The 21,381-nt window shown below is 40.7% G+C and overlaps 1 protein-coding gene across 6 annotated transcripts in view; it reads left to right on the forward strand.

Moving 5' to 3' along the window:
- PRKACB (protein kinase cAMP-activated catalytic subunit beta) overlaps positions 1 to 21,381 on the forward strand; it is a 120,492-nt gene that overhangs the window by 74,711 nt on the left and 24,400 nt on the right. For 5 of the 6 annotated variants that reach the window (XM_053243209.1, XM_053243208.1, XM_053243212.1 and 2 more), the window contains exons 2-3: positions 19,339 to 19,400; positions 19,646 to 19,774. In XM_053243209.1, coding sequence (XP_053099184.1) covers positions 19,339 to 19,400; positions 19,646 to 19,774 — 191 coding nt within the window. Of the gene's footprint in view, positions 1 to 381; positions 683 to 19,338; positions 19,401 to 19,645; positions 19,775 to 21,381 lie in introns of those variants that run through there. The other variant, XM_053243211.1, reaches the window with a different exon arrangement.

The following is a 21,381-nucleotide window of genomic DNA, read 5'->3' on the forward strand; positions in this document are numbered from 1 at the left end:
TTCAAATAGGCGTTATCTGCATACAATGCGGTCCGCCTGTATACAAATGAGAGGTTGGCTGAATCGGTTTGTTTATAGCACAGTAATAAATTATAAGGGGGGTGAGTTGTGGTTTTAAGAGTGCTTTCTGAGCATTTAATGGCTATTCTATAGCTTCCACAATAAAATTGCAAGCTGTGTGTTCAGAAAGAAAGACTAAACCATAGGATTCTAAAATGTATAGAGGTATGCTGCCTTTCCTATGGTTGATTTTAAAGCTTTAGGAAAAACTACTGGTTGGGTACAAGTAGATGGATAATTCTTCTCTAAGGTTGCTATGGAAACAAGCCATGCTTGATATAATTGAGAACATCTTAAAACATCCTAGCATATTCTTTCTCTCTCTCTCTCTGCCATTTTGGTTGCTGTAGATGTATATAGGTAATGCTTGCTCAAAAACAAGTGGTTAATGAGCATCACTGTTTGAATATTGATCTGCTATTCACTGCTGGTATTTTTATTGGATAGTTTTTCCATCTCAGCCTGCCTGAATGAATTCAAGCTCCATGGACTGGTTTGTCTTCCGGTTCTAGTAGCTGTGTTTTATAGAACCAATGCTTCTACTCTAGAGATTAAACAACTCATTTCTTGGACCAATATTACTAGCAATATGTTTCCAAAAACTAGCCTTTCAGCATGAATGGTAAGTCATTCCCATTGTTTCATGTTGTCTTTTTGTTTGAACCATGCATTTGTCTGCCTTTATAAAAGGAAATGTACAAAACTGTCTCCTGTGCTACCATAAATCTCTCATGAGCCCTCCATTTGTAACATAGTTGCTATGGAGTTGCTTTTTAAATAATTCAGTACCAAATTATTTAATATTCTGTAAAGTACTGTGTTGCCCATCATGGCAGTATTAAATAAAATTTCAGTTTTATAATATAGCTTTTTTAGCATGTTACCTGTTTTGCAACACATAAATACAGTTAAATAATTTTAAGTAAAACATGTGGAAATACATTTTCCCTTAGCTTCTTTAATAAATCACTTATGTGATTTTCTACAAGTAGTGTTGGATCAGATATTTGTGTCATAATTTGTGTGTGACTATTTTCTGTAGAAAATAGTCATATTGAGGGTTTATGGAGAAAGCCAGCTGCTTATTTTTGTGAGCCTGGTCTCGCGCACACACACTTCAATTAATGCACTCACATGTAAAACTTAAGATAATCTGGTGAGGTAATGTGACAGATATTGTTATGAGCTTGTTAAACTGATTTTTGTTCTCTCTTTTGCAAAATAAACTTGATTTTTGAGATAATTCATGTAATAGATTCTCTGCCAATAGGAAAGAATGTGCTTAATTTTGTTTCGGAGAAGAGTTGAATAAAAAAAAGCGTCATGCTTTTTAAATGTAAAAAAATATTTTTGCTATAGCAATGTTATATAAATTAAAGGTACTTCAGCAGTCTTAATTTACAATTTAAAGAGCAACACAGCTTCTAAACTCTTAATTCAAATGGCTATGAATAGCTAGGCAAGGTGTGTACAGAAGACAGAATCAAAAGGCATTTTATTTGCAGGATTGAATTAATATTATGTTGTTGTTAATAATTCGATTTCTATACTGCCCTTCCAAAAATGACTCAGGGCAGTTTACACAAAGTAATAAATAAATAAGATGGATCCCTGTCCCCAAAGGGCTCACAATCGAAAAAGAAACATAAGATAGACACCAGCAACAGTCACTGGAGGTACTGTGCTGGGGGTGGATAGGGCCAGTTACTCTCCCCCTGCTAAATAAAGAGAATCACCACATTAAAAGGTGCCTCTTTGCCAAGTTAACAGGGCAAAGAAATAAAGAAATGTTTGCTGAAATAAATTGCCTTGCTGAAGTTCCTGTTTTATAATGGTCTAACAAACATGAGATGTGACTTGAGTTTTGGGGTAAGCAGTATATGTTCAAAAAACCAACCTGATTTGGACAACTGTGTAACTTAGTCATGGTACCTGCTGTATATGGATCTGCCAACACAGATTGTGGAAAATTGGCCCACTAGGAGTATATACTAATATTATATCTTCCCTTGGTATTTTTTCACCTACACCTCTTTTTTTACTAATATTAGATTAAGGAATCTGGTGCTTATTCAGTCACAAATATATTATGTTGCTTTGTAGCAGAATATAATTATTTGAGGGAAAACAATCAATAATGCAAAAGCAGGCTCCCATATGACTATCCCTGTACTGAATCCTAGGGTCGGTCTCAGTATGTATGTACGTACATTTTAAAAACTGAATTCTGCATCTGGAACTGCTCATGGGGTGATCTCTGCTGGTTTGTGTAAATAAGTGCAACCCCTAATGAATAGTTGCTGCATTCGGCTTTAAGATATGATATGTTTCCCATTGTGTGGGAATTACAGCATGCTTCCACTCCAGACATCTGTGCATAGGCATAAATAGGTGTAATGCCTGAATGCCATATACACACATAAAATCGAACACAGGTTGGTTTGAACTGCATGATTGATATCCCATACAAAACCTAGAAGTGACTGCACAGTTTAGATCTATGCATATTGGGTTTTACACGAATAAATCCTGTTGAAATGTTGCTCCAATACGTGGACATCTGGGACACTGAAAACAGGATGGGTTTGCACATTTCCTCACAGTGTCTTCAGGTAAGTGTATCAGGTGATCTAGCCAAGAGCCAGTCATCTTTAGAGAAGGCTTATTCTGAATCACACCCCACCTGATCAACTGACTACACAAACCATTTTCTCAGTGGGTACACATGCCCAGATCTATGTACCAGTGCCATGGTTTCAGGGGCGGGGGGAAGGTGAGCAGATTATATATTCTGCATGTGATTGTCATTCATTGCTCTACTTCACCCAATCTTTGTATGTCTGGCAGACAAGGAAGGAATTATGAGCACATTCCTTTGGAGTATAACTCCTTTTGCTTCCATCTGTACTTATGGTATATCACCCTGCAGAAAAGAAGGGACTTTAGCAGAACAGATGAGGGCGAACTTACTTCGGAGGTCAGAGTGAAAGATTTGGGGTTAACTTGTGAGTGTATGTACACTTTTCTACTATTGTTGGAACATGACTGATAGCATACATATGTACTTAGATCCATTCATTAGACTTGGATAAGCTGGTAGTCAGGAAGGTGCGAGCGCGCGTGTGTGTGTGTGTGTGTGTGTGTGTGTGTGTGTAATACACATACCTTGTATATGTAACTCAGGTACTTCAGTAATGTGAACATATTCAAATATTTAATATAAGTAAAAGAAATTCCTCAAAAAGGTACACATATGCCTTTACTACTAGCTTTCCATGTATGTTGTATTTTATTTTTCCTCTTGAAAGATCTTCTAGATGCCAATATCATCAATAAGTAATTGTTCAGACAAAAAAAATCAAAACTGAAACTAAAGCTGGCCACAGGAGTGAATTGATTTTAGAACTGAAGTGAATAAAATCATTCAAATTCTCCTGAAGAACTGAAAAAATGCAAACCAAAAGTGTCTTAATTTCGGAGTTTACAACCTTTTCTGAAAGACTACGGGCTCATTAATTTGAGATCTTCAAAACAAGTGGTTGAACTTTGAAGTAACTGATGGTCTTAAAGACTGAAGAGATGCTGCTTTATGGTGATAAATGGTGAGCAGGAAAATGTCATAGTGCTTTTTCCTTTTTTTTCGGGATTTTACTTTAGCAGTCTGAGAGCGTGTCAAAAAACCCATGTTCCCAACTCCTATTAAAAAAATAATAATTCTGTTTTGAAAAAGGAAAGCTGATCTAGCCCATAAAAGTATGGTAGTGGTAATAACCCTCCACTGTGAGAATGAAAATGATAAACCTTCTAGTCTAACTTCTAATTATAGTAGGCAACATTTCCAAACAAGTACAATTGAAACAGTAATAAGCAAGCATTTGAGATTTCTGAACTTATCCACCAACATTAATATTTTTAGAAGCAGAAGAAGTTTTAACTTGTAAACCGCCCTGAGCCATTTTGGAAGGGCAGTATATAAATCAAATAGATAGATAGAAGCACACATTTTGCTTTTCAGTCATCTGGAACTCAGACAGCCATAACTGCAAAGTGTGGGTGGGTGTTAATCTGTGATGTAAGAAACGCGCACTTTAGATGATGATTTCTCTGGTAGCAGTGGAAAGTTAGTTTCTGTTAGAGGCTGAATTCAGATTTATGTATTTCTTCAGGAGTTAACAATGTTGGTTTATCTTTGCTTCTGTCCCAGGGTCACTACTTTGATTGGCATGCAAAGTGTCATCCCATGCAGTCCTTATAGAGTGCTACCTAATACAGTTTCCCCGTAAAGTTATTGAAGTTGTAACAGTTTGTAATATGAGTAGGTGTTGCATTTCAAGAAGAGCTGCTTACATGATTCAAACACTGACAAGCAGAAGGTTGCCAGTTCAAATCCCCACTGATACTATATTGGGCAGCACCAATATAGGACGATGCTGAATGGCATCATCTCACACTGCACAGGAGGAGGCCATGGTAAATCTCTCCTGTATTCTACCAAAAAAAACCCACAGGAGTCGAAATTGACTTGCTGGAACACTTTACCTTTACCTACCATAGATTAAACTTTGCAGATGTTTGTACTATAGTATTGCTAGTCGGCACTAGAACCCCCACAGCATGTATGTGTTGCATGTAATTCTGATCATGAGGACATGGTTCCCTACCCTCTGCTGCGCTTTCCCCACCTTGTGCAGCTGCTATGTCTTTGACTCAAACCCTGACAGATCCAGTCACCAGCCATAGTTTGCCCTTGTGTGCAGCTGCTAAACACAAGGACCAGTTTCCTGTCCCCTTTTTGTTTCCTTTTGTTCCTATGTTATGGAATCAAGCTGTGTAATGATAAGCCCCTATGCATTCTACAGCACACCCCGATAGTGATGGAGTGGGGAGAGAATTGTTTAAGCAGCTGACTCAGAAGCACTCCTGGCCCTGCCAGTCACAGTTGCCAATGAGGAACTGCAAGTTGCCATTGCAAGATAAAAAAAAATTATAAGGGTAGTTTTAGACATAACAATGGGCGTTGAGGGGCGGGGGGAGAGACGAGTTCACCTACTCCAGAACTTTGTTGATAGAAAAGAATGTACATAGAAACATTCAACATTAGCAACCTTTCCAGAATATATGCAAACTATTGTCAGGCTTATAACTTACACTTTTGAATGGCTTTCACATTCTTGAGATACAGACACTGAAAAACATGTCAGCTGGGCTTTAGCCTGGAAAATGGCACATTATCCTCTTCTTCCCCCTCTCCTCCTGTCTTGGGTCTGACTCACATTTATTTCCATGGTAGTAAAGTTTGTACATACCTGTAGCCTGTGTTTTCAGAAGAAAACCTTTTGGCTAAAATGACTCTCATGAGCACTTCAGTTTTCATGTTGTAGAATGCTTTCATGAACTGAACTCTGTGTTTAAATAATCTGACCTGTAAACCTGTTGCCTGTGTGACTAGCTTTGAACCTGTGTGTGTACTTAATATTCATGGCTCTCATGAGACTTATTGACTAGATTTTAGCTATGAAATAGCTGTGTGTGGTGGGGGGACTAAGGGCAGAGATTGCCATTAAATAAATGTTTTCTGCAAAAAAACAGACAGCCCTAGTTAGAAGCAAGCAAATAACAAGATCAAGAAGTGTCATGGAAACATAGATCTGCCACACCTATAATAAAACTTTGATTACTGTATTGTTTGTGTGTAAATAAAACCAACTAGGCAGAGTGTTCTCCCCTATTCAAAAATGACCTCTCTTAAGGTAGGATTGCTATCTGTTTTGTGCCCAGTTGCAATTCAGTGGCTTCCTGATTATTATTCCTTTTTCTTACATGGTTTCTGTGGAAACCCTTGCTTTGGAAGAAAAAGAAATAGAATATTTGTGATACAAGCTTGCTTTTCTTCAAAATCATGTGGGAGGATTGTAAAAAACTGATGGATGATTACTGTTTCTCATGGAAGTTTGTAACTGTTGATAACCTTTAGATGTAATATATTAAGCCATGCATGCTTCTGATTTAGATTCTACTTTTTGCTAAGAAGATATTTGCCTACTTAATCAAATCACTTATTTGGCTTTTTTCTCCTGCAACAGTCTATCTCCTGTCAAACATTGAATTGGTTGTCCAAGCTTACAAACTGTCAGCTTCTCTCTAAGGAGTTTTTGTTTGTATTTTGTAGCTTGTGCTGTTTGCTCTAAATTAGGACACTTCACAAGTGATGCCTTTTTCTGCAGTAGTTAAGGGGTTTTTGTGCCAAGCCATGCACCTGGGGTCACAACTGGATGGATGCATGCATGTTTAGTGTGTTCTCAGACACACAAATGTCTCTCAGATATGTGGTGATGCTCATTCCCCAAGAATGAGTTCCTTTGTGACTAGAATATGTATTCATGTCCCTTGAAGTTTTAGTACAGTAGTGCCAAATTACAAGAGAAGCTTGTGGATGGGGACTAACTCACAGTTATCTTCCCACAATGTGAAGATATGGATGTGCGTATATGGATGCATGCAAAAGAAGTTGCAGATAGTAAGAGATGAAGAAATGTGTTCCTTCCTGATGATGTATCCAGGTAGCAGTTCCCATACTTCCAGTTCAGTACTAAATTGTACCCTAAACCAGAAGAATGGGAAGTTGGCAAAACAGATACCTGAAAACATGTAAAGAAAGCCAGCTGCATTTGTGTAGATTTTATTGCCTGTACAGGTTTTCTCACTTCTAGTGGTTGGTGGTCCAGGTGGTTGGGGAGTGGGGCCAAAAGTATATGAGTGAACTCTTGGGGATTTTTGAGGGTAGAGGAGAAAGAGACAGAAGCAGAAATGTTAGCAAACATCTCTTTTGCAACCAGTGAGCATATCTTCTAGAAACCTTAGATTTCACACAATATCTTGCTTTGTGTCAGGATGCTTAGATTTCATGATATTTCATAGCTTTTGTAACAGATTGCAGAAAAAAGACTGTACTTTAATAAACTCTGTTCTAAATAACAAATAGACAGTGGCATTTTTCAGAACAGATTGAGATTTATTTAGACTCAAATCAGTTTTGGATTAATATTTTTTCACCATGGGTTCTGTGCAGATGAGGTTTTGTTTTTAGCAGTGCTTGCATACTGATATTATTCTCAAGGACAATCTGCATAGAACTCTGAATGTGTACACATGGGAGCCAAAAGGAGGAAGAGCTGAGTAATTCATAGCTCTTAACTCAGGCTTGTGCAAATAAGGGTGTGTGTCTTCCTCATGGATTTTAGCCTTTATGGCAGGGATGTCAAACTGTGGCCCTCCACCTGTTTTTGGACTACAACTCCCATAATCCCCAGCCACCATGGCCAATAGCCAGGGGTGATGGGAGTTGTAGGCCAACATCTGCAGAAGGGCCACAGTTTGACATCCCTGCTTTATGGGATTATGGGTATGTGTACAATCTTGTGTTCTATCCAAAATAAAATTCACATAAAAAACCAAAACCACAAATTAAATTACCAGCAGTTTAAAATTAGCTACAGTCTATTTATATTTAAAATTCCAAGAATTAACAAATTGGTTCCCATATAGTTTCAGAACTTTTAGAATAACTAAAAGGTGTCTATAGCAGCTCACATACTGATGAAAATGACTCAAAGTAGTCCCATTGAAATAAATCAGATGTTAGGCAATGTCATCTTATTTAATATTCTCAGTCTTCAACTTCCAGTTAGTATTATTAGTTTAACTCGGATTTCCGCTTTTTAGCTGTTGTTAATTTTTGCTGCTGTAATTAAATTATTCATTCATCTGAGCCGGGCTAGATTCACCATACTGTTCAAAAAACATGAAGATGAGAGATGATTTAACATATAATTTTGTAAGGACAGATCAAGCATCTTTACAAAAATTTTTGAATGTGAGTTAGAGCATGACAGATTTTTCTTTGGATCTAGGGGCCAGCCCAAAAACTTAGGATGGACACTTAACAAAATTACTGGACATACTGATAGACATTGTGGAGGGAGAAAGTAAATGAGCTGCTTCAACGTGGTCTCTGTGTTTTACACTAATGGGCTATGCCCTGTACAGAGACCATGTCGGAATCTAAGAAGTTCAATTCTCCTGCTTTGGATGGGAACCCTGCCCGCAGCAGCTATACGTGGCTGTGCCACCCCTCATCCCCTCAGTCTTTCTTCATCCATGCTTCAGTGAACATTGTGTCTGTAGCTTGACAAGTAGGATCTATCTATCCCCTTGTTTGTTCTCCCTGCATCTTAGTTTTCTTTCTTTATTTCTTCATGTAGTAGCGGTTTTTTCTTGGTGTTTTGGTTTATAAAGACTTTCCTTTTTTTCCGGAGCTCCGATCCTGGCTGGGACGGAGCGTGGTGGTCGGCCTTCAGTGTTTATGCCGGGCACGACTAACTTCAAAAAAAGTGTTCAGTGTGGATCAAAGATCCCTTCCCCCAATACTCATACCAAGTGTCTTGTCTTTGGGGGAATCCCACATTGTCGAGACCTGTCTTCACTATCAGAAGTTCACGAAGCAGGCTCGCAAAAATAAGGCTTCTCACCTGCGCACAGCCTGTGAGACCTGGCTCTCTGTTGGTCGGAAGCCTTATCGTTGAAGCGATCCATGAAAATGGCTTCATTGGTGACATCGGAGCATTGTGTGTCTGCCCTGTAGAGCCTGAGAACCTGAGCTCGATACCAGTATCAACACCCCCTAAGGTTGTCCCTTTGATGACATCGAGTGAGCCGGTGTGCTCAGAAGACCCTCCGCAGCGTTTGGCTACCGTGATACCGAAATCATCCTCTATTCCTGTAATTTTGGTACCTAAGATAAAGAAGAAGCTGAAGTTACATCGTGATTTGCCAGTGGGTTGACACCTCCCTCCTATACCCAAGAGGAAGAAGACAGAGGAAGTTCCTGCATCGGAGGCTCCTGTAGCCAAGAAGACTAAAGTGGCCTCGGATCATCCCATACAGAAGTTGTCTGTGTTGGCACAACCTAGCCTGCCTGTGGTTGCGGAGTCATTGGACTTGGCCCATGATCAAGCTAGATCGAATAGAGAACTTTTGGTGGTGACAGATGAACTGGGGTATGCTTAATCGGAAGAGGAGGCCTATTCCCCCACCAAGGCTGCAGAAGATGCGTTGTGGCTGCCTAGGCATCAGTCGCCCCTTGAAAGCAACAGGAGCGTATCCTCTTGAGGGACTGTGGTGCCCCTTAGGAGTCGGAAGAACGCTGCTCGACTTACAGATGGGATCGGTCCTGGGGCCGTCACGATCAATCATATTCGGATTGATACCAGGCAGCGGAATATCGCTCCTTGAGTGAAGTTGAGCCTTCTTCTGGTGCTTGACTCCGGGACTCTGGGTCGTCCAATCGATACCAGGTGGACTATTGGTCTGACTATTTGGACTATGTTCGGCCCCACTATGGGTCCCGTTACTTGTATGGTCCCACATATGGGAAGCTCGTAACAATGAGGGGTTGGCGTGAACCCCCCTCGCACTCGAAAGGGAGGCTGCATTCCCACTCACCACAACACTTCCTGAGGGATCAAAATGAGCATCATGAACCGTCCCTTTCGGTCCCAGTGATAAAACAGACTACCATGCCTATCCAAGTACTGCCAGCAGGACTTTCCACTTCGGTACAGGACAATCTGGATAGCAAACCAGGCTCCCCTTCGGGTTCGCCACCCATGGCACAAGTTCCTTTGGCTCCCCCGGAGCCTGAGTAAGAGAACAGTGCTAGCTCCCAAGACTCTGAAGTTGTTTCCTTGGCCTTGTCCCTGCTCAACGTACAGTTGGACTCGAAGCCTGTCTCTCTGTCAGAGGACTTCAAGCTGTACTCTGCTTACATGACCAAATGGCTTCAGCCTTGGGAGTGAGCCTTGGTACCCAGCTAAAGGGAGAACTAGACCTTCAGCGTTATTGATTTGGAGTCCAAAGTACTGGCTGCTTTGCCCCTGAACCCAGCGTTATTGCTGGTCATGCAGAGTCACTGGAAGAACCAGTGATGCTTTCTCAGCCTAACAAACATTTAGAGAATTTCTACAGGGTGCAATTGCAGGATGATACTACCTTTTTGAAAAATCATCCCACCCTGAATTCGATTGTTGTGGAGGCGTCCTTGCAAATTACCAGGGGTCACAGCCAGTTGGCACTGAGTGACAAAGAGGGCAGAAAATTGGACTCCTATGAGAGAAGGCTTTATTCCATCTCAGCCCTCCACTTGAGGATGGCCGATTATCAGGCTTGTAATGCCCGATATAACAACTTTTTGTGGGAGCGGGTGGGTCCTTTCCACAGGACAAGAGGGATCTGGCAAAAGCATTTTTTGCGAGGTTGTTGAGGTGGCGAAGCAGGAACTTTATTTGGCTCACCATTCAGTGGACTGTGCAGCTAAGGTGATGGCCACATCTGTGGTGCTCAGGCGACACACTTGGCTGCACTCATCTGGACTGAACTATGTGGCCTGTGGTAGGGTCTAGGACCTGCCTTCTGAGGGCTCTAACCTTTTTTCTGATCAGACTGATGACATGCTCCAGAAAGTTCAGAAATTAAGGAGCACAGCACGGTCCATGTCATATGCTTCATTGGCTACCAAACCGCAGAAAACTGCCAAGTGGTTGCCTTATCAACTGCTGAAGGCCCCTTCCCAGCAACAGTCACCTTCGGAACGGTCCTTTTGTGGCAACAAATCCCAGTAAAGATACAAGTCGGGCATCCAGCCTGGTAAGCTGGCTTTTCAAAAACAGTGCCTGAATACCTTCCAAAAGAAGCAACGACTCGGAGTGCTTCAGGACTCGCCTGGCCCCCCTGGTGAGCTGAGACAAAATGTCTGCAGACCAGTGGGTCCTTATCAGCAGCGCCCCATACTGGACCTGAGGGCCCTGAACAAACATTTGGTCTACAAAAGGTTCTGAATGCTGTCGGTACTGACCATCCTGGAAAAGAACATGAGGGTGGTTTTCCTGGACTTAGAAGATGCATATTACCACATCTTAATATGCCCTCAGCATCGTTGCTTCCTGCGGTTTCAGATGGGGGGGATCTCTTATCAATTCAAGGCCTTGCCGTTCGACCTCACGACAGCACCAAGGGTTTTTACAAAATGCCTGACCTCAGTGGTGGTTTTTCTGCAGGAGCAAGGGTTGCAGGTTCTACTGTATTTAGATGATTGGCTCATTGTGGCGAGCACCAGGTGTGCAGTCCTGGATGCCCTCAAGATCATAGTGGATATTCTGCAGGCTCTGGGTTTCCAAATAAATTTGAAAAAATCTCAGCTGGAACCGACTTGACGGATTCAGTTCATTGGGCTGATATTTGATACGACTTTGGAAAAGGTCTTTCTTTCAATAGGTCGCATAGATACTCTCCGGAAGCTGGTGGCCACTTTCTTCGCTGGAGGCCCGCAGACTATGCACTCAGTGCAGCGCCTGTTGGGTCATATGGTGGCTACTACATATGTGCTGCCTCAAGCGCATCTTCGAATGCACATCATTCAGAGGTGGTTTTTAGACGCGGTGTCGCCTCAAGCAATTCACATACAAGGTTCCCTGTATGTCCAAACGGACACTCTAAGCAGAATGACAGTGGTCATTCTAAGCAGAATGGCAGTGGATTGGAAACGCCTGTCTGTCCTACCGGACCTGCTGTCACAGGAGAAGGGATGGGTGCTCCACCCAGATGTTCAGTCCCTCCACCTGCCAGCATGGAAGGTCCTGCCGACTTCCCATTGAGACTTAATGAAGTTTTGGTTGCTGCCAGGAAGCAGTCCACACGGAAGTCATATGCTCACAAGTGGACTCGTTACTGTTTATTCACTTCCCTGCATGGGTTTCATGCGTGTAACCCATCTGTACAAGATATATGTAATTATCTGTTGTCCCTTAAGGAGTCTGGTTTAAAGCTTTCATCCCTTAAGGTGTATTTGGCTGCCATTGTGGTGCATTCCCCCACCAACCAGGCCTCATGGTTTAAAGACCCAGTGGTGAAAAGTTTTCTAAAAGGTTTAACACATATGTTCCCAGACGATCCTGTCAAGTCATCAGCCTGGGACCTGTTGGTGGTATTGGCTGATCTGCTGCGACCACCATTTGAGCCTTTGGCTTCAATTGATTCCCATCTCCTGACCTGGAAGGTTGCCTTTTTAGTGGCCATTACCTCCGCAAGGAGGGTAAGTGGGTTAAGAGTCCTGAGGGTTAACCAACAGTACCTTCAGTTCCATAAGGACAAAGTCATACTCAGGACAGATGTCCAGTTCCTGCCCAAAGTGGTGTCTGTTTCACCGTTCGTCCCCACTCACTTTGCCCATGTTTTTTCCAAATCCGTCATCAGATGCGGAGAGAAGGTTACATCGTTTGAATGTTCGAAGGACATTATCCTTCTACGTTCAGAAGTCTGCTGAATGGAGGAAATCTCCTGCCTTGTTTGTTCTGTACAATGAGCCACGTAAAGGTTTCCAAGTGTCGGGCCAGTCTATGTCCAGGTGGATGGTTTCCACAATTGAGCTTTGATCAATTGGCTCATAAACAGTTGCCTGCAATGGTTAAGGCACACTCTGTTAGGTCTGTGGTGGCCTCTGTGGCATTTGGTCGTGTGGTCCTGTTGGATGCTATGTCAGGCATAGGGCTTTGCCCCTGGGCTTTGCCCTATTCATTTATCCGTCCATCATTATGCAATTGATGCCAAGGCACGGAATGATGCTGTATTTGGCAGGAGTATCTTGCAATCCATTTTTGGTTGATGTACTTGTTGTGAAATGAAATTGTTCTGGCAGATTACCTATTGTTCCTGTCTTCCCTTCTCCTTGGGTGCTAGCTTGTTATGTGCCCATTAGTGTAAAAGACAGAGACCACGTCAAAGAACAACAGGTTATGCACCTGTAACTTTGGTTCTTCTCGTGGTCATCTGTAATTTTACACGCCCTCCCGTCCTCCCCGTGGAGTTCACTGAAGCTGGACTCTGACTGAGGGGATGAGGAGTGGCGCAGCCGCATATAGCAGCTGGGGGCAGGGTTCCCGCCCAAAGCAAGAGAATTGAGCTTGTTAGATTCTGACGAAGTCTCTGTGCAGGCACATAGCCCATTAGTGTAAAAGTACAGATGACAACTAGAAGAACCAAAGTTACAGGTGAGTAACCTGTTTTCTTTATCCCCTTTACAAGTTTTATGCTTAGAACAGAAACAGGACTGCCTGAGACAAAGATCTTATTTAATAACTCGACCTCTGAATGTCCTAGTCTAGATGCCATGGTTCCCTGTTGCCTGAGATTTATCAAGCCCTGTTGTATGTTATAGCTTCTGTATATGAACTAAATGCACATTAGAGTTTCACATTTCAGTATTTGTTACTTATTTTTTAGGCTTCTTTAAAAATTCTTATGGGAGCAAGATACTGGATGGCATCTGATGTGAGAAAATACTTCTCACTAGGTTTGGAATTATTGGAGGCTATTCACCAGTTGCTGAAAGTCAAAAAGTAGTTTTGTTGGTTTAATGACAAGTTGGAAGCAGTGTTCCCTCTAACAGGGATTCCCAGATGCTGTTGACTACAACTCCCAGAACCCCCAGCTTCAGTGGCTTTTGCTTGGGGATTCTGGGAGTTGTAGTCAACAACATCTGGCAATTCCTGTTAGAAGGAACACTGGTCAGGAGCTCATTAAAAAAATGGAGACACACAACGAAAGGTTTACAACAGATTATATAGTACCAATAATGTCCTAAGAGGCAGTATCATCTGGTGAGGTAGTTAGTCCAATCAGTGTTGAGCATCAATAACAACTAGAGCAGTGGTTCTCAATGTGTGGGTCCCCAGATGTTCTTGGACTTCAACTCCCATAATTCCCAACCAAAGGCCAATGGGGCTGGGGATTATGGGAGTTGAAGTCCAAGAACATCTGGGGACCCACACGTTGAGAACCACTGAACTAGAGAGAGACAGTGTTCTCAACTAACTGCAACATGAATTGAGAACAACAGGAAGGCACGATAGTGCAATTGCTAACAGCGCAGTTTCCTCAGGGTTTACTGAACTCAACATGCCCAGATCAGGACCAGCCAAAACCTGGTTTTCCTACATCACTTCCAAACTTTTGGCACAGCATTGGAATCTCCTGCTTTTGGAAGGAGAATTGCACTCCACAAGGATCCATTCTGCTCATGGAAGGGCCACTTGAATGAGCATTTCATTCAGAGGAGGAGCTTTTCTCGATGACAGATCTCTGCCCAATGGTTTGGATTCACCCAGTATCTATACATAAATGTATAAATGCATAATGTATAATGTATTTCTTACATATATATGTAAGAAATGTATAAATGTGTCCTATGTACACATTTCTATTCTTAATGTTGTGTACTGACATCTGCCTGTCTGCTTGCGCTATTTGTATTTGCTACAACCTACTCTTAATATTTTTGTGTAATCTTCAACTACAACACGCAAGTGTTAAAACTTGTACAGTAAATCATGCTGGGTATCTACAAGTCATTACTATAGAATAATCAGAGACTTTCTTGGCTTTTTTTTTAAAAAAATTAGTTTTTACATCCCAGATTTCTAAAATTGAGGGAAGTATGTGGCTTATAAAGAACAATGGAAATTTATGCAAAGCAAAGATGTTCAAAATTTCATTGCATTTTTCTTCTGTCTTTACAAAATAGTGTATGATAAAGCAGATTAAGTTTTCTCTCCTGTCCCACAGTGATTTTATTTGCATAATGTTTTGCCTCCCTAGTGAGGTTTTATATCTAAATTTGAGTTGAATGCTCTGAAGATTGGTATGTCTCCAATTTTATGCACACACATACACACACAAAACAAAATTAAAAAAACAGTATCCATTTGGGAAGTGCTACTTTGACTATTGCAATGTGCGAGCTAGCTAGCTAAATCTGAAGCAGTTGCTTTTAATACTTTCAATATCATACTTTGTTTTTAAAAAAAGCAAATTTTCTGCTCAAGATTCAATCCATTTCTGCAGTAGCCTACATACACTTGATGGGTTGTAGAAAAGTTCTAAGACCACTGTACTATACAGCAAAGCTTTAAGCATGGAGTTGTCCCACATGCACACATAACCAGAAGTTATTGTGGTTTGTCTTGGCCACCAATATGGCTGAATAGGCAAGCCACTCTTAAGTTCAAAATATGGTTTGTCCAGTGTGAGTAGGTGCTGTGGAAATGTCAAATTTGGGATTGAACATGCAATTCTCCCAACACTCTCTCTCTCACAGTCTTGTTGAATTGTAGCCCATGTTTTCATTCAGCATACAGATACACATTTTAAAGGAGCAGTGGTAAGTCTAGTCCAGGGTTTTTTAACCTTGGGCCCCCAGATTATGTTGGACTACAACTCCCATCATCCCCAGACATGGCCTTTGTGCTGAGGTTGATGGGAGTTGTAGTCCAACAACATCTGGGGGCCCAAGGTTAAGAAACCCTGGTCTAGTCTATCAGCAGAACCTTTACATATATGACACTCCTGGTTTCGTCTGAGATCTTATCCATAATATGTTTGCATTGGTATGATTTTACATCGACTACTTTAAATTTTCTATACTCCTCTTTATGATACCTTCTGTAACGCTTTTCAGTATACAGTATTCTACAATTCTTATCGGTTTGTGAAAGTTCTTGTGTTTTGTCCTGACTTGGTTGCTTTTTACAGGAGGATTTTGTGATGTAGCCTGAGCCATTCTGGCAACAGGTGGGAGGGCTAGTGAATTCTGGTTCCTGTTCTCTAGGGAGAGAGGGGTGGGAAAAGGACTGGAGTAGGATGAACTTAACTTCTGTGTATTTATCATGGAAAATGTGTAAAACCTTTTTCTCTCTCTTTCTTCTCTTCATCACATCTGTGTGCGTGAATGTTCCTGCAAATCCTTGGTGAAAACTTTAGAAACCTTTGGTATGCTCATTCTTTTGGTATGCCCAAAGTCATTGACTATACTATAAAATGATAGACAGTTGCGGGGAGGGAGTACAATTACAAAGCTAAAGCATGCCTAAAATGTGCACTTGGGATAGAAGTCCAGAGGTGAGATTTTCTTCACATCTAGATGGTCTTCTTGGACTTAACACAACGTTTTTTATAGCTTCAAAAGGGAGGAGTTGGTGCATTCTGAATAACTAGTAATTATTACCAACTATTAAAATAACTGACTGTACTTTGATTTGTTTTCAGTAAAACAAATGGTAATCTGAAATAGTGCAGATACCAATTAAGTCATTGTTAAAAGAATATGAGACTTCTTCACAATCACTCTTACATAAGGATTTTGTGTCTCCATTCCACTCAAGAAAATTAAAACATTTTTAAATACAGTTAAAACCTGTAAACCATACAATAAATAACATGACATGACTCAATAGTGGCAAAAGCAAGCCTAAAAGGCATAGAGCACAATCCTATGCATGCTACTCAGAAGCAAGCTCCATTGTGATCAATTAGATTTATTTCCAGGAAGCTATGCATAAGACAACAATAATCAACTTCCACAAGTGTCTTCTGAAACACAAGTTTTCATCTGGCAGTGAAAATCATCAATCAGTGGTCATAACTATCAAGAGAGAATATTCTATAGTGTGAGGAACCTCCACAGTGAAAAGCCTGCTTTGTTTCCTCTGAAGCATATCCACTGTAAAGGTGGGAAAGCAGAGCAAGAACTACCCAGTTGCCCCCCAATGGGGAGGAACGTTTAGAAGTAGGCATTTACTAAAGGGTGCAGGATGCAAACATAAGAACTACTGCCTTGAAGTTAGCCTGGAAACAAATTGGTATCTAGTGCAGATGCATTGAAAACTGAGCACACTCTCCTCCATGCTCTAGCTGAAATAAGAGTTGTTACATTATTCAGAGTTTCCAGACAGTTTTCTTAAAATCATAAATTTAATTAAATGTTATATTTATTGTATGGAAATATAACTATGCAAGATAGTATCTACCATACTTATCTGAATCCAAGACTAGTTCTCCCCCACCTCGCCACCATGTTCTTTGATGTTAGAAATTGGAGGTGTCGTCTTAAAATCTGAGTTGTCCTCTATTCAGGTAAATACAGTAGGTTCTGTAATTACCCCAGTGTTAAAACACACACTCATATATTTTCTTCAGATAAATTTTAAGCTAACTGTGTATCGGTATATAACAGCTATTAAAGTGTGGTGAGTGTTTACAATGCTTGGAATGATTTAGACCACTAATACTTAATATTTAACTTTGATTCACTTTTTAATATATATAACTTTATTTTTTAAGTGAAATTCTCAGAGGGTAGAACATGAAGAAAAGTTTTGTGTTTTGTTTCACTGATCTGTGGATCCTGCATAGGCTAGGATCCACAAAACTGCACAACTCGTTCTCTGTGGCCAAGGAAGGTTTGGGCTGAGCCTGCACCCTATATTTCCTGGCTGACATACTGCACAAGGCAACACAGGTGGCTAGAACCCTGTCCACATGGGTGCAGGCCCTGCTGATGGGGCTGCGCTGCAGGATAGCAGTGCTCCAAAAACCAATTTTTTATTATTTTCAACAAAAACAGCACATGTGCAAAAACTGTGCAATAATAGAAAAGAATAAATGAGAAAAACCCAAATATAAGCCAGAAATCGAGAGCCATTTTGAGATTATATGTAAGTCTAGTGTTAAGAAGAGATTGTCATTTGTTAAGCATGCAGATCCAACTTGATGGGAGACTACTGAAAACAAAATTATTTTATTATATTTGTCTGTTGCATTTATATACCACCCTATATAAAATCTCAGGGCGGCTTACAATCCAATCAAACAAAACTTAAAAACATATAAACTGATTAAAATTACCATAAATAATACTTTTAAAACATCATAAACAAAAAGTCTGATAAAGCAAGTATATTTTCAAAAGTCGTTAAAAACAGCTAAAGATGGAGAGATTCTGATTTCATTTGGGAGTGTGTTCCAAAGTCTAGAGAGGGCCTGGTTTTGGGTTGCCAACAAGCAAGCTGCTGGCAACTGTAACTTGACCTCCCCTGATCTTAATAGGTGGCGGGGTGCAACACCTGTGCGGTCAATTTATCTCCCAAGATCTGTACTACCTTGCTGGAGAAAGTACTTCAGGATTCTGGTTTCTTGGCCCAGACTCTAAAATTCCTGATTAGACAGTTGTTCAGCTTTATTTCCACCAGCCTTGTACCCCCAAGTCAAACAACAGTCACAGTGTCCAACCTGGGTAAGTTGAAGTAAGGAGCATCCCAATAGCCTTTCATGGTTTCCACCTATGAACTGACTCGGGACACCTAGAATCTTCTCATAGCAGCTCTGATGTCAGAATGGACTCAGGTCCCTTCTTTGACTGATGTCCCAGCCTTCTCCCTGTCTGCACCCCCAACAACTGCAATCCCAGTCCAGACCTTTTTAGAATCCTCTGGATTGGTACCTAAGAAACAGATGATGAAGCACAAAGATGAGCACTTTGACCTTGGTCTGCTTCCACATCTGATAACCAGTCAGCACCTTGCAGCAATTCTGTCAATAGGCCCTTCTGCTTCACATCTGACTTTCTCAGCTTTAAAAAATGTTGATATTCAGCTGTAGAAGGTTGACTTTTCAGTGCATATCTTGTAGGTATGGCTGCACAAATTACCACTTGAAGAACACCCATTTCAGGTAAACAACCTGATCTTATTCTGACCAGAAATAATTATCCCTCACTTAAAAATACATACATTGCAGATTTCTGGATTGGCTAGCAACAATCTTCAAAAGTTAGAAAACAAAGTGTCGCAAATTATGTATCTTAGTGCACATTTTACATAGCAATGCAGAAGAATATAACTACAAATGCAAAATTAGGTCTTCCGGGTAGTCTCTGACTGTGGGCATCTCTAATGTGCAACTTTGTAAAACTACATTTCGCCTTTGCTTGCAATAATGCTGTGCACTTGATTTCTCTCAGCTTACAAACAGCCTTTAAGTGAAAGTGATGCACTAAATCGAGAAGAGTTGTTTGCTCTCCAAATACCAATGGGAAATGTTTTAAATCTGCCTCCAGTCCATCTAAGAGAAATCAGCATCACCTTAAAGCCTGCTTGTGTGTACAGTGGTGTGGCCTGTTAGATTTAAATAGTTTAACGAAAATGTGCTGAAATATATTGTCATTGATAAGCTTCAGAGAGCTCCTAGAGCTACTGTAGAAATACTACTTATTTAGTATGTGAGTTTGAAGAGCACTTTATGATAATTTCAGACAGTTTGACAATAATTTCAGATATCTCTATTACTGTAGTTAATTGTACGCAACAATTATTGTGTTTTCATTTGTGCTTTCAGTGAAAGAGTTCCTAGCCAAAGCCAAAGAAGATTTTTTAAGAAAATGGGAAAGCCCTCCTCAGGTAATGGTCTTTCCTCATAGTTATTCTTTTTCTAGTACATATAGTGTTTAACAAATATATTTTGCATACAAAACATCTAAGCAATTGTTCTTTCTACTCTCAGTTCACATTTGAAATAGTCTTGTCTCCCTTCTTAATAAAGAAACATATTCACTGTGGCTGCTACTATGTATATTTGATTGAAGTTTTGTAAAATATTCATATGTTATACTTCAAACGTTTTTGTCTGACTTGCACCTATATAGAATACTGCTGGTTTAGAGGACTTCGAGAGGCTAAAAACCCTTGGAACTGGATCATTTGGCAGAGTCATGTTGGTGAAACACAAATCTACAGAACAGTATTATGCCATGAAGATACTGGATAAACAAAAAGTTGGTAGAGTTTTGTAATAATAATCCAATGTTAGTGTTCACTGCAAGATTGACTGTGCTAGGGTTCTGGGGGAAACTCCTGTGTTATCTTTTCCTTACTTGCTGAGTGGGCTGTTCTTCACTTGTTTATCTTTAGGGGTGAGGGGAAACAGAACGACTTCACTTCTGTGTAAGGGGTGGCACACCAGTTGTTTTAAAGATAGATGAAACACATGACAAGATTTATCTTGACCGAATTATGTGGTTCACTGAGAATTGGTTAAGTGCCTTATTCTGCTGCGGCTCAAGTCACTTGTGAAGAAATAGGGCATATTTCTTCACCCACATAACTGGCATAACTGAGAAAATGATCATTATAGGGAACTCCTGTGAAGCAGAAATCACTTGAAATGGGAAATAGCATATTGCTAGTCTGGAGGAGGTAAGAAATAAATTGTGAGGTAGGTTATGGTGATTAGAATGAAGACAACAAGTAAATGCTCTAATCCGTAGCTATACATCTAATAATATTATGATCTAATTAGAACTCTGCTTGGAAAGACTGTTTTGTACTTAAAAGATTCCCTGAAGTTTGCAGTAGTGGTATATGATTGGTAGCCAATGAAGATGATTCAGTTTTTTCCTGCATTTTGAAATCCTTTTGGTTTTTTTGAATTCCTAAAATTAATAACTTATATTGAATTTTATTAGCAAATAACATAATGGCCTAAGTTCAGAATTCCTTAGACTCCAAATTAGGTGTCCAAAGTGCTCTAAAAATTTTATACTGATAAAAATGGAATATGAAATACAGTGTATTAGTGTTTGAAGTCTTACTACACTACCTGCTAAATCTTGGCACATTAAGCTGCTCATATCACTGTTACTTGGGCTTCATAAGCAGGGTCGGCTTTTCCTAGGAAGCAACAGACGCATTGCGTCGGGGCACCACCTACTGGGCTGGGAAGGTACTGCTGTCGATGAAACTTGAAAAGCAACAACAGTCTCAGTGTGCTGTGCCCTGCCCTCAGCCTGAGCTCCGACCCTCTCCTTTGTGTCCTGCAGCGCCTGCCTGTCTCTTTCAGGGAATCTGCATACTACAAGTGGATTGCAGTTTGCAAAGATAGACAGACTAAGTAGAGGTGGGGGGTAGACTCGGCTTCCCTTTGTTCTGCTCAGTCTGAGTCATCAAGTCAAAACAAAGGGACTCTCTTTGTTTTGCAAAGGGACTCTCAAACAAACTTGACCAGAGCCATGTAGAAAGAGGCTCTCCCTCGTTTGCTCTCTGGGCTCTAGACTCTCACTCTGTACATGCACATAGTCACTCCTCACCTCATGTGTGAGGAAGGCTCTTCAGATCAGAGTGAGGAGAAAGGAGACATGATGGGGAGCAAGACCACAGGAACAGTCTCATTTCAAAGAGGAAGCATCCTTTATCATTCCTATTTAAAAAACAGTAAGCAAAAATGGAGGGGTGCATATAATGGGGAATGTTTACTTTTGTGAAATGGGAAGATACCAGGCATGAAATCACTCTGTGTCTGTGATTCTGGGGATAGCAGAGTATTAAATGCAAAACATGCAGTGCCTGTAGAATCCAGGGCAAAAATGCAAAAATGCAGTATGTT

Source organism: Hemicordylus capensis, chromosome 4 (assembly GCF_027244095.1).
Source record: "Hemicordylus capensis ecotype Gifberg chromosome 4, rHemCap1.1.pri, whole genome shotgun sequence".
Taxonomy (NCBI): domain Eukaryota; kingdom Metazoa; phylum Chordata; class Lepidosauria; order Squamata; family Cordylidae; genus Hemicordylus; species Hemicordylus capensis.